The following is a 13,983-nucleotide window of genomic DNA, read 5'->3' as shown; positions in this document are numbered from 1 at the left end:
GGGGCAGTCCTAGGCAGATACGCAGTGCCTGACCCTGCAAACTCTCCAATGACTGAGTATTGGATTTGCAAGTGTTAGTCAGTACCGGCAAGCTGTAGCGCAATAGACCCAGAAATAGGGCCCTGTACAGCTGTAGCATGGAGGCCACAGAAGTTCCCCATGCTTTCCCGCACATGAATTTCATTATATGCACAATAGATAGCAGTCTCTTCTTTAAGTACGCACAATGCGGGCTCCACGAAAGACTTCTGTCGATTAATATGCCCAGGAAACGATGCGTCCGTGCATATTTGACACTCTGTCCATTGATGTAAACAGGGTATGGCGTCATTGGTTTGCGTGTAAACGCCATCAACGCGCACATCACAGTTGATATAGTTAGGCCTTATTTCTGAAGGTAGGCTGTTGTGAGGGTTGCTGCCCGCTGTATTCGTGCACGCACCTGAGGGCGAGTATCTGCAGCACTCCAGAGGCAAATATCATCGGCGTATATGGATAGGCACACCGACTTTGGCAGAACCTTCACCAGACCAATGAGGGCAACATTGAACAATGTGGGGCTTAAAACACCTCCCTGAGGTACTCCGCAGTAGGTGTAATGTTCATCAGTTGTACCCTCATATGTTTGCACAAAGAAACACCTGCCAGTTATATAATCTTTTATCCAATGAAACATTCGTCCACCAATGCCCATTGCTGCGAGAGAAGTGAGGATGGCATCGTGAGCTACATTATCATATGCACCCTTCACGTCAAGAAAGAGTGCCACTGATATGCGCTTGCGACTTTTTTCTTGTTGTACAAATGTCGATAAGTCAAGCACACAGTCGATGGAGGAGCGGCCCCGACGAAAGCCTGCCATGCAAGAAGGGTATTTGGTGTATCGTTCCAAGTACCACTCGAGACGAAATAGAACCATTCTTTCCATCACTTTTCCGAGGCAGCTTGCGAGGGCAATAGGGCGATACGCTGTCAAGTCCAATGGTGATTTTCCCGATTTCAAAAGTGGTATTAATCGACTTATTTTCCATTCTCGGGGAACACTGCCGCTGAGCCAGGAGTTGTTGAAGCATGTTAAAAGTTCTTTTCTGGCTTTTTGTCCAAGGTGTCCCAACGCACTATAAGTAATACCATCAGGACCTGGCGATGACATGTGCTTAGAAGCGACTAAAGCACCTTCCAGTTCTTCCATGGCGAGTGGAATGTCCATTTCTGGTAATCGCGTCTCAGGAACGATCACGGCGTCAATGCTCTCGTTCATAATATTCCCGGCAACTCTCGTACAAAATTCTTCAGCCACCTCGAGTTCTGTTTTTCCATGATGGAGTGCCAAAGCTTTAAAAGGGTGCCGTTGTTGCGGAGAGGAGCGAAGACCACGAACTGTTCTCCAGATATATTACAGCGGTTTATGAGGGTCTAGAGATTCGCAGAATGTTTTCCAGCGTTCGCTCTCCAGCTTGTAAATGCGTCGTTGAATCTTTTTCTGGAGCCACCTTGCTTCCCTCAAATCGTAATTTGATTTTGTGCGTCTGTATCGTCGTTGAGCACGCCTTCGTATAGCTCGTAATCTTTCCAGTTTGATGTCAAACTGTGTTATTTTAGACGAAAATGATAATTTACATTTGGACGCTTGCATAGCTTCCGCTATGGTATTTTCCAGGCTGCAGGCGAGGCCTTCTTGGCAAGCGTCCTCAACACGCGATGTAAACATCGACCAGTCAGTGCCAATTACAACACCGGAAGAGAAATTTTTTATGATACCATCGATCGTCATGTAGGTGGGTATGTGATCACTCCCATGAGTCTCAACATCGCAAAACCATTTAACTTTGTGAGAGAAGCACCGTGACACCAATGTCAGGTCAAGGCAACTGCCATGCGTGAGAACCCGCAGATACGTGGGGGTACCATCGTTCATGATGGAAAGGTCGTAATCGGAAGCGAATGTAACGATGTTCCGGCCCCTGGCATTCATCCTAGTACTCCCCCAAAGCATGTGATGGGCGTTGAAGTCACCGGTGATCATCCAAGGCCCATCGGTTCTCATTAGGATGTCTTTTAATCTGTCGCAGTCAAATCGCGATGACGGAGATATATATCCACCAATAAGCGTGAACGAAACTGCATTCTTCTTCACACGAAGACACACGTACTGATTGTCGTCATTTGAACTTATTGGGCGCGAAAGAATGTCAAGTCTGTGCGAATGTAAACAATTACTTTGCTTCGTTCTTCGCAAGCGGCTGAACAAAAAGCTTCATAACCGGACAATCTATAAGGCGTTGATACTTTTGGTTCACATATGACAAGAATAGGGAATTGATTGGCCCGGACAAATTGGCGAAAGTCCGAGATACGGGACTTCATGCCTCTGGAATTCCACTGAAAAATCGACGCACTTTCAACTTCAGTGCGGAAGATGAGATTTTGTTGAGCCATTGTGCTTATACGAAGTTAGCAAGAACTGGATTCAGTGCATCCAGTATTTGCAGTGCACTCTTAGCAGACGGAGATTGTATGCTGCTCAGTAGCGTGCGAATCGTGGCAATTAATGATTGCACGATTGCAGTTACTTGCCTGTCTTGGTTGGAAAGTTCTCGAACCAGGATCGCGGACTGGCCGTCATGAAACTCCTTCGGTTCGCTTGATGCTGCTTCCCTTTGAAGTGCAGGCCACTCTGTCGCAGTTAGGGTATGCTGACTGGCTTTGTCCTTTACAGCCTTTCCCACGGCATGTGGTCTGGGAGGCAAAGGAGGTGGTACTGATGAGGGATCTGGCAAACGTGTCGAGGAGGTAGCGGGCGTCCTTGAAGACCGACGTCGATGTGAACGACGCCTTCTGACTTTAGCTGCGGCTTTTCGATGAGATGAGTGATTGCGCACCATCTTCTTCAAAATGGCAATTTCCTTTTGAATCCGCGGGCAGTCTTTCGATGTGGCTTCGTGGGATCCATTGCAATTAGAGCATTTCTTGACAGTTGCGAGGCACTTATCCGCTTCATGGGGCTCGGTGCAGTGGTGGCATACCACCAAATTCTCACAGATGCTGCTCACATGTCCAAGTTTCATGCATTTACGGCACTGGAGAGGCTTTGGAATGAAAGGCCGCACAGCATGTCTGAAGTACCCCACCTTCACATGAGAGGGGAGTGATGTGCTCTTAAACGCAATCTTCACACAGCGAGACTTGCCTAGCCGGGTGACATCAACAATTGGAGTATCAGTTGTTGACTTGACAAGAAATTGTAAGTCATTATTGGAAATAGCCACATCTATGTCGTAGATCACGCCGGTTACTACATCACACCCCAAGGGAACATGAGAGCGCACCTGGTTGCCGTCCAAGTCAGTTACACTGCGCAGAACGCCCAACGCACTTGCGTGCAAAACGTCAGCAGCCAGTATATTCTTTCTGGCATTCACTCTTATGTCCGTGATCTCATTTGGCACGAGCGTTTCCAGAGACCTCGACACAGACTGTCTGTTAAGGCGTTTCATGCTGACGGTAGGAAGTGCAGGCAGAAACAGGATGGTATAAGTGTTCGATTTTGGCGCTTCACTTACAGTTTGAATAGTTGAGGATGAGGATGTCCTCATGTTCCTCCTCTTCGCTTTGTGGCTTAGCACAGGTTGGAAACCGTCATCTGAGAAGTCCTCACTGCTGAGATAGTAAGCATGAGTATCTTCACTGTCGCTGTCACTCGCTTGTCCCATCCGCTTCCTAGAGGCGGCCGCCGCTGACGCCGCTGGTGCCGGCAGGCGCCCGGGGTGGTCTACATCCATTCCCTCCAAGGGAGCAGCGAAAACTGATCAACAGACTTAAATTACAACTGAAATACGCCGGAGTCAGCAGAAGTAGCTCCTATTCAAAACACACTTCTTCGTCTCGTCCACGTATTAAAAAACTCTAGTTACCTATTGACCTTGAAAGGCATTATTTACTTCCTTGTCACGCGAAGCCAAAGGAAACGATACAAATAATCCAAGCAATATAAGTTGACAGGAGGCAAGACAAATTTCCAGTTGCCCTTCGGTATCGTTCTCTACAAAAGCGCGCCGATACCTTTGTATATACCCACATACAGTTTTTTTTTTCCATTGCTTATCGGCACAACGTGTTTTTAGTGATTTTGTTTGTGTGTTTTTGTGGGCTCATCATTTTCACTTTTGCAAGTGCAAATATGCGTGTTCTCATACATAAGCCGGGTCTTTCGAAAATAAATCATGAGTTGCAGCACAGAACTTGTGTTTGCGTGTTTTTATGTGTCCATGCTTTGTGTCCATCTGTGAGCTGCTTCTTTGAAAATACTACACGCCGTTCTGCAAAGTAAAACTATCGCTTGCGTGGAATGTGTCTGCTTCATATCAGTTGTACAATACATCTCAATTGTCCACTTGAGAGAATCCGAAAAACTTAGTTTAGAGAAATGTTTTTGCCGTAGAGATAAGTTTTCCAAACTTTTTGCACCTCTGCTTCTTTAAATTATTCGTTTTTAGCAGTGGTCTTTGTGATATGATCAGATTGGAAATTCTGAGGAAGTTTTTACATCCTACACTTGCTAAACTGTGTCTGCCTCAACTTAAAGAACTGTCAACTATTTTGCCCAGCAGCTTGTTCGTTTCACTCGCACTTTGACAAGAAGCTTCTTTGTCTCTTTATGCTCATTGTGAACGCTGGATGCCTGGCTACTATCACTGAAGAGGTATCCGCAGATGGAGTAACCACTTTTTACGAAATATAGAGTTGCCACTGTCTGTAGCTTACATCAGCCAATGTCTCCTCAACTCGCTGTGTCGGTCACTATGATTTACCTATTGTTAATCACACATAAGTCACAAAATTGTGAGAGCTTACATTTTTATTTAAACCAAGTACTATGGCTGCAAAGGGAAACTTTAAGTATATTTTTGGTGATATTATGTGTAATATAGATTTATTCGGGAACAACTCATACTTTCAATTTCAACATTTTTAAGGTCATCTTAATTTTCTTAAATATTATTTGTTCAAAGAAATGTCACAATACTTACGGCGTTATTGCCAAAGGCACAATAAGCTCTAAAACGAATCAGGAGAGTATTGGCTCAGAACCTCAGGCGATAGCGAATTCCTATTCGGTATCGTACGTGTGAAGGGAAAAAAAGTTTAAAGGGACCTATCCTAGAGAAACACTCAATACTTAGCTTCAAAACACACTAACTGTTCGCAATGGCAATTAATGTGGTAAACACAAATGTCATGGTGCCGGGAATCCTGCTTGAATTTCGGATGTGTCGTGTAGAAAAAAAAATCAGGTGAAACGTTGAATCAATGAGTGGCTTAATAAATTCGTTCCACTGAAATGAAAAGTAGCACCAACCTGAACACTGGACCATGCTGTTTGGCAATTTCCATGCATCTTCTGTAGTCGAAATTTCTTGGTCCGTACGGCAAGCGACCAACTAATGGGAAACCTCGAGGGCCTGTGGGCAGTTTTTTTCCCTTTGGAACTATGGGCTTATTTGCGTTTGACGAGATCACTCCAAATACAAACAACGAGAGCAATATAGATATTGACAGATACAACCAGTGCACTGATCCCACCTGAAAAATAAAAATAATTTATGTCAGCCTTGAACTATTGGTGGTTAACCTGAAGTGCCGTGCTTGGCAGCCTTGTTGATTTTCTTTCATTTTTCTTTCCTTCCCTATCTTTCTTCCTTAAATCTTTGCTTTTTTTCTCCTCTCTTAGTATTATTAAGCAAATAAATTTATTTACCTCTCATTATATATATATATATATATATATATATATATATATATATATATATATATATATATATATATATATATATATATATATATATATATATATATATATATATATATATATATATATATATATATATATATATATATATATATATATATATATATATCAAGCGAGTGTCTTTTGTTAATCCAGTGATAAATAGAAATTGGCTTGAGGGGACAAACGTACGAAAACATTTGTTACTCCTACGTTTCGGCCGGGGTCCGGCCTTCCCTGACGAAAGCCGGACCCAGGCCGAAACGTAGGAGTAATAAAAGTTTTCGTACGTTTGCCGCTCAAGCCAATTTATATATATATATATATATATATATATATATATATATATATTTTAGGAATGAAGGTCGATGGTCCGGTGTAATAGATGATTGAAGAGAAGGACGCACGTACGAAATGTGGATTTATTAACGTTTCGGCTGGTGGACCAGCCTTCTGACGAAGGCTGGTCCACCAGCCGAAACGTTAATAAATCCACATTTCGTACGTGCGTCCTTCTCTTCAATCATATATATATATATATATATATATGAGATCTAACAGACAATAATGCCAACGAAAGTAAAGTATAGGGGAAGTTATTAGTATTATTAGACCTAATTGTAATTTGACTGTGAAAAAAGAAATGTGGGTGAAAAGATAACTTTCCGTGGGCGGGAATCAAACCTTCGACCTTCTTTAAAATTCTTTCGAGATGACACGGCCTAGCATGGTATGCTGACTGGCGCCGAAAAGACATTTCTTTAAGTTTAACTGCAAGACGGTGGTAGTGAGGCACACGAGAACTTGCTCAAGGCGAGCGGTATGAGATGAAAAATCTGCAGAAAAGACCACTATGTCATGTAAGTAGCATAAACAGGTCTGCCATTTGAGGCCCCTGAGAATGGTATCCATCATTTTCTCGATGGTTGCAAGCGCGTTGCAAAGGCCGAAAGGCATTACGTTAAATTCGTATAAACCATCCGGGGTGTCTTCGGACGGTTGGATTCAGCCATGGGCACTTGCCAGTAAATAGCCTGAGCGCAGCTCGAGTGAAGAGAAATATTCGGCTCCGTGAAGGCAGGCCAGGGCGTCATCGATGCGGGGTAGGGGATCAACATAATTTCGCATAATATTGTTTAGCTGGCGGTACTTAACGCGAAGTATTATCAAACCATCGTTTTTTTTTGTCGCACCAGCATGACAGAGAGAGAGAGAGAGAGCTTTTTATTGAATATCAGAGAATTTTCCGGCGTGTGTGTGTCGCTGACTTGCTATTACTCTGCATGGGCAAGGGGATTGGGGACTGAAAGGCAAGAAGAGAGAGAAAAAAAATATTCAGTATAAAAATGGAAAGAATAAATTCGGCAGATCCCACGTACCTGGAAATCCACGTTATGCGAAGCATGCGGAAGGAATGTGACTGTGTTGCAATTTTTTATTGAGCGACACGTCATGAAATGACCTTAAATTAATGTACAAATGTCGCACGCACAGACATATGTTGAAGAGTTGCAGATGTTTACATAATCGGTTGCTTGCACTTGCGCCATGATGCCAAATGGAACATGCGTAGCAACACCAGAAGCTGATATGAAGTGTTGATGCTCGCGAATATGCTTGCCCTGGACACTGCTGCAGAAATCAACTTTAGCGCATGGCAACTAACTACATCTGGCGATAACCGGACGTGACGGCTGTATCAAAATAGTACAGTTGCAATGTTTATAAAATTGGGTAGGCAGCACTGAAACCACTATTAACGTTTCAAGAAGATTAGCGTCTATTTGAAAAGTAGTTCCGAGACCTGGCGTGTAGATCTGTGGTAAAATGCTGCATTGGCACCCAGAACAAGAGCGTTCATCTCGACACCGTCAATAACAACACCGACGCCCCTCCATCAAATGTAACAGGCGTGTGCTTTGGAAGAGTTTCGGCAAGAGGCGCACAAAGACAAGCATGACAGCCGCATGCACAGAAAACAGGCCGAGCGCGCGACACACGGATGTCGTCGTCTTACCTCTCACCGGCCCAGAGCTCGCGCCGGTGTGTGTGTGTGTGTGTGTGTGTGTGTGTGTGTGTGTGTGTGTGTGTGTGTGTGTGTGTGTGTGTGTGTGTGTGTGTGTGTGTGTGTGTGTGTGTGTGTGTGTGTGTGAATGTGAGTGTGAGTGTGTGTGTGTGTGTGTGTGTGTGTGTGTGTGTGAATGTGAGTGTGAGTGTGTGTGTGTGTGTGTGTGTGTGTGTGTGTCCTTGATTCGCTCTCCTGCCTTTCTCTTTTAGTTTTTTCTTCCCTTGCTGTCCCTTTTTCACTTGCTCTTTTTTCAGTGTTTCGATTCCAACTTCCTCAACTCTACTCTCTTTCCTCCTCCTCACCCTCAAGCTCTCTTTCTCGCCCTCCTCCCTCTTGCTATGCTGTACAATGCCAGAATATGTTATGATGTAATAGAGGGCCAAGAGAACTCGGCATCGGTTTGTCGGTGCTCGGGTTCACATCCCGACTTCTCAAAAAAAATTTTTTTTATTGCGATAGCAATTATATGGACACTCTATACATATGAAAACACAAGAAAGACAAAAAATCCCTGAAAAACTCCCAAGCATTTCTCCGAGGGTGAACATGGTTAAGTGCGAATGCACGGGGTGATGCTATGAGGGGTATTTATTAATTCGCACTATTATATTTATTAATCACACTATGGTGTCATTATGGCGTAATTGTTCCTGGGAATCGCAATTTGATCACACGGGGGAGTTTACGTTAACTCACTGGCGAATGCCAACGGATTTTAACTTTACTCCCCCTCATAGCATCACCCCGTGCATTCGCACTTAACCATGTTCACCCTCGGGGAAATGCTTGGGAGTATTATTACTGATGATGATGATTAAAGTGTAATTAATGAATTTAAGTGTTGTTTGTCATGAAGCATTTGTACACAGATACATTATAAACGAAGTATTATTTATTTACATTTCACGATTTTCGTACGATGCATTAAATGCACACATCGCGAGCGCGTCACACACACACACACACACAAACTACACAACAGATTAGCACCTATTCGTGTTATCGTTGTAGCTCACGGTTAGTACCAGCGCTTTGCGGAGGAGCGAGCGAAGGGGGAGGGGGACGCGCGCAGCGGCGTTAAAGATATAAGGCGCGTTGCTGACACCGATATCAGCGTCGCGTCCGTGGCTTATTCGGTAGAGCGTCGCACTGCGGCCCGCCAAGTCCTGTCTTTTAAAGATAGAGAGAAGACTGCGGACGCCGCCGACGGCGGTGGATGGTTTGGGGTCGCTTATAAAGTGTATTCACACTTAAAAAATACTCCCGCGCGTGGAATTGAAAATGGGACCTCCGCGTCGTGAAGGCGAGGCGTTTACGACAGAGCCACCAAGAGGTACCTCCTTCTACGTTTAAACGGCAAGGTACTCATATCTACCACTTACTGCTGTTGGTGGGCATCTCGGGGTGGAGGGGGGGGGCTATCATGTTTTCAGCATTATCAGCAAGAGGGCGCAGTGAGCGCGTGGCGGCTCTCATCTCTCACGCGTACTTTGGCCCGCGTAGAAAATAAGGGGGTGCACGCTCGATCACGTGCCCTTATCTTGCAGTGGGGAGAATCGTACATCTTGCCAGCCTTTGAGTTTCATCGGAACCATTCTGTTGTAGTTACCGGGCGAAGCAAGGTAACTGCAATCGCTGCACAGCCTCTGTTTGCGAACAGGGCGCGCTTTTCAGACACATCAAAGTAACAACTGAGACGCTTATTCGCGTTAATCTGTACCTGTGAGTACGTTTTGTGAGTCCTTTGTGCGTGAGAAACGTGGGGCACGTTTCGATCTGCTTGCCATTCTGCGCGTGACCTTCCAATTTGTTGCTCTCGCGTTCATTGCTTCACCTTTGCGGCAAATGTGTGTGTGTTTTTTTTTTCTAAAAATGTGTCTCGCTTTTTTTCTCTCTTAGTACTCGTTGCCTCACCAATCACAGTTATTCCCTCCCTCATCGGTGCACGTCTTCTGAGAGTGAAGCGTAAAATGACGATGGCGATGAAAACGAGAACAAATGGAGTGGTTGCTGGTTTGATGGTTATGTTAATTTGTGTTCGCGGATTACAATCAGCGGCTGGCACAAACAGCTCTGTGCTAACTTCAGCGCTGTAGTCTATCTGGATGTACTGTATTTGCAAAGGTTAAATTTGAGGAGACCTGTATGGTAGCAAGTACACTATGATGATATACGTTTCCATTCAGTTTTATTGTTGTATCAAACAAACGAGCCCTTAAATTTCCACTTCTTTCTTTCATTCATAGAGAGGTTCTCATTCTGGCAGACAAATGCCTTCAGGTAGTGTGCGAGGGATTATAGGCCAGCTGTGAGCTTTTATTCAGATCCGGTTCTACGAGACGCCAACAGGCAGAAAATGACTGTTTCACGCTGGCCACCATGGCTGCTAGAGCCACTGACTCCCAGGTTAAGGTAAACACCACAAAGTGGATGAGGGAATGACCACCGCAATGAATGAGCTGGTCACGTCATCGGACGCTCAATTTGAAGGTTGCAGGTTTGTTTCCTGCCAGCCGCAAGCTATCTTTTCCTCAGCTTTTCTTTTATCGCTTTTATATCACAATCTACAAGTAACGTCCTCTACACTTTAACATAATTGTCTATTGGTGCTCGTTAATATTGTGTCTATCAAAAAAACTAATAAAAGGATACTGAACAAAATTTTTGCTGCCAAGATTTTCAACCAAATTGAAAGATTGTGTTCTGAAATCGATAGAGACCGCCTTCATTCCAGGCAGGAAGTACGGTAATGATTTTAATGCGTTTTCCACAAATTGCCGTGTCTCGAGAGAGCACCGTGGACTGGAGAAGGTGACGTCTGGTGAAGTCACAAACGCACGAAACGTGCAAGAGAACAATGCCAGCGGCCGCCTGCGCCTCTCAACTCGGTCACCTCCCACTTCGGTTCCCAGAATCGGTACGAAAGATAACAGCAGCACACAATGCTTCGGGCTGAGGCAAAGCACCAGCGCTTTTGTGGATGGGAAAGTGTGGAATGAAGGGAGAGGTGGATAAAAGGAAGGAGATGACAAGAACACGTGCATCCTGCACGTGCCTCGATGATTGTGACGTCTTTTTTGGTGTGACGTCAGCGCGCGGTGACTGTTCCCGAGCTCGCCCTCGGGAACAGCCACCGCGCGCAGAAAAACCCACTAAAAATACAACCAACTGTTAAGAAATACGGGAAATTAACTCTGTGTATCGGATGAGCGGCAACTTACGGATCGAATTTTAAAGTTTCAGTTTTTCTTCAGTGTCCCATTGAATTTGCACTCCTTTTCTGTCTTCCAGTTTGGTTACTTGTTTGAGCAAAACGGCAAAATTACAACCATCAGAGGACAAAAGCAGTGGCGAGGGCCAAGCCGTAGCACTGGGAAAAGACTGTTCTTGTTCAAATGGTCAGGATTCAAGACGAGCCGCGTGAGGGCGCTTGCACTACCACTATATAGATACTGCTTTAACCACCATGGAAATTTTAATTGTCATTACAAATTGTTTCCATGGTGCATTCAAACTGATTTTGTTGTTATTGTTATTATATTTTCAAGAGGAGCTACGGGCATCTTGGACTCTTTTTGGTTTGAGTAGCTGCTATGAATAATAGATGAGCTTCCGTTTAGTCATTGGGCATTGTGTTTACTTTGTTAAGATAACTTTAACCTTCAATGTATTCACGCTTCATTCAGCACAACATCACTGAAGAACTTCTATTTATTTTGAGCGTGCTTTCTTGAAAATCATGTTACATTGTATTATACAGAGTAGGGGATCTAGTCCGATAGCAAGAAAATACATGGAAGCGTTGAGCCCCGCCGCGGTGGTCTAGTGGCTAAGGTACTCGTCTGCTGACCCGCAGGGCGCGGGTTCGAATCCCGGCTGCGGCGGCTGCATTTCCGATGGAGGCGGAAATGTTGTAGGCCCGTGTGCTCAGATTTGGGTGCACGTTAAAGAACCCCAGGTGGTCTAAATTTCCGGAGCCCTCCCCTACGGCGTCTCTCATAATCATATAGTGGTTTTGGGACGTTAAACCCCACATATCAATCAATCTATCAATCAATCAATGGAAGCGTTGAATGAATGTGTTAAATGATCCTTGATCGCTGTAATCTGCAGCAAGATAGAAGTGGGAAACCTTGAAAAAAATTAATAGAAAGGCTGCTTCTCGAAGATGCAGTGGATGTGCTTGCTTTTATAGAACGTTATGACATATAGGCATAAAACAATAGTAATACAAAGGGACAGCAGTACAAGAAAAAAAGCACAATATCCCGCCCCTTGAGACTAACGTTTCCATACATAAAACATTTATTTCTTGTTTTGCACATATCATACCTGTCATATGATTTTTAGATAATGACAATTCTTGGTTCAAGGGTATATAAAGTACAATCCTCTCCTGCGTTACGGCCGCACGTGCCCTCACACCAGAGTTATTCAATCATAACAGTTGCGAAAGTGCGTTCCAAAATTTGTACATGCAAATGACCTGATTTTGCGTGATGATGATGATGATGATTGTCTTGTGGCCCAGCCTTCACTACGCGTGGAGTTCGCAGACTATCACACTATCTAGAAGCAGCAACGCAAAACAAAATCCGTTTATTAGCCGGTGTGCTGATCAACAGGTGGCGCGACAATCTGCACACTTTAATACATAGAGCCTATAGGGAGTTTCGCAACTTATGTGATAGAATAACTCTGCCCTACCACTAAGCATCCCTATCAAACAAAGTATTTTCCTTCCCTGAATAATCACGGTGTCGCATGTGCCAATTCTATAAAACGTTCCAACTTCTACGCGTTCAGTGTTCGTGACAACGTTCATTATTGTCGGAAGATGTTTTAAGAGAATATTCAGTAAAATCACCGGTATTGCGATAATCCACGGATATTTCCACTGTACCAGATACTGCTTCACAAAGCGAAATTAAATGAGATATTGAGGGTTATCGTTACCTTGTTTTTTTTTTCGTTTTTTTTTAATTCAGTATTGCTACAGAGAATACAAAAACAACACGATACCTCGAAGAGTTGCGTGACAGTCAGGGTTGCGCCCATGGTGCGTGTTTGGCCAAGAGACGAGGTTTATGCACTCCGAAAGGGTCCCCAGGCACACCACAAGTAACAAGCTGGGCTGAAGAGATAGCAGGCGCTATCAGGAATACTCAAAGCTGCTCGCTGTTGTTGTCCCCACGCAAGGCTTCCCGACACCCAGCATGCACGAGACGTCGCGATATCCTGGATACGTTCCGATTAGACGGAGTGCAACCTATTGAATCAAACACAATAGGAAAGAATTCCTACTGCAAGCTTCCTTTTTTTATTTTGCGGCGTTAATTGAAACACCTCTTTGGACAATAAAATAAAATGGGTGCATGGGCTCGAAGAGCACTAGATGACACTCGATGACACTCGATGACCGAAGACCCTTCTAAAGGAAACCAAATTCTATTGGAAATGCGATACGATGTTGCAAATTCATACATTACAAAGTACATTTTGAAACATGTGTCTGCGCCGACAACTTGTCTTTCGCCTTTAGCCCCGCCGCGGTGGTCTAGTGGCTAAGGTACTCGGCTGCTGACCCGCAGGTCGCGGGTTCGAATCCCGGTGGCGGCAGCTGCATTTCCAATGGAGGCGGAAAGGTTGTAGGCCCGTGTGCTCAGATTTGGGTGCACGTTTAAGAACCGCAGGTGGTCGAAATTTCCGGAGCCCTCTACTACGGCGTCTCTCCTATTCATATATGGTGGTTTTGGGATGTTAAAAAATATCAAATATTTCGCCTTTAGGAATGTTCGTCACACTCCTTGTCTCCCATGACCACGAGAGGCTGTTCTTCTGCTTGTCAGTTTATGCAATTGGCGAAGCCAGGGGGTAGTACATCAGGTGGCACACCGGAGGATGAGATGGAAATCACTGATTCCTGGACATGGCTGGCTACATGCATGTACGACTTGATGAGCCAAGAGGTGATACAAAGATGTGCCTGTGCACTGTGTTCTTCTCTTCTCATCTAGGTATTTCTTTTTCCTCTTCGCGCTAAAAAATATGACATGTGGGATACAAAGATGACATTGTGCAATACATGAGACGAATCTTTTCGCGTAGTGTGGACATCGCGGTAAAT

General features: G+C 44.4%; 1 protein-coding gene across 2 annotated transcripts in view; it reads right to left on the bottom strand.

Moving 5' to 3' along the window:
- LOC142781483 (cytochrome P450 2H2-like) overlaps positions 1-13,025 on the bottom strand; it is a 46,865-nt gene extending 33,840 nt beyond the window's left edge. The window contains exons 1-2 of one of the 2 annotated variants that reach the window (XM_075882205.1): positions 12,879-13,025; positions 5,360-5,583 (exon numbers count right to left, since the gene is read on the bottom strand). In XM_075882205.1, the coding sequence (XP_075738320.1) occupies positions 5,360-5,583; positions 12,879-12,914 (260 nt within the window). In that variant the 5' untranslated portion in view covers positions 12,915-13,025. The remainder of the gene's footprint in view (positions 1-5,359; positions 5,584-12,878) is intronic. The other variant, XM_075882206.1, reaches the window with a different exon arrangement.
- Positions 13,026-13,983: the final 958 nt, after the last annotated feature.

Source organism: Rhipicephalus microplus, chromosome 2, assembly GCF_043290135.1.
Source record: "Rhipicephalus microplus isolate Deutch F79 chromosome 2, USDA_Rmic, whole genome shotgun sequence".
In the NCBI taxonomy this organism is placed as follows: domain Eukaryota; kingdom Metazoa; phylum Arthropoda; class Arachnida; order Ixodida; family Ixodidae; genus Rhipicephalus; species Rhipicephalus microplus.
This window is presented reverse-complemented; position numbering and strand designations above follow the sequence as displayed.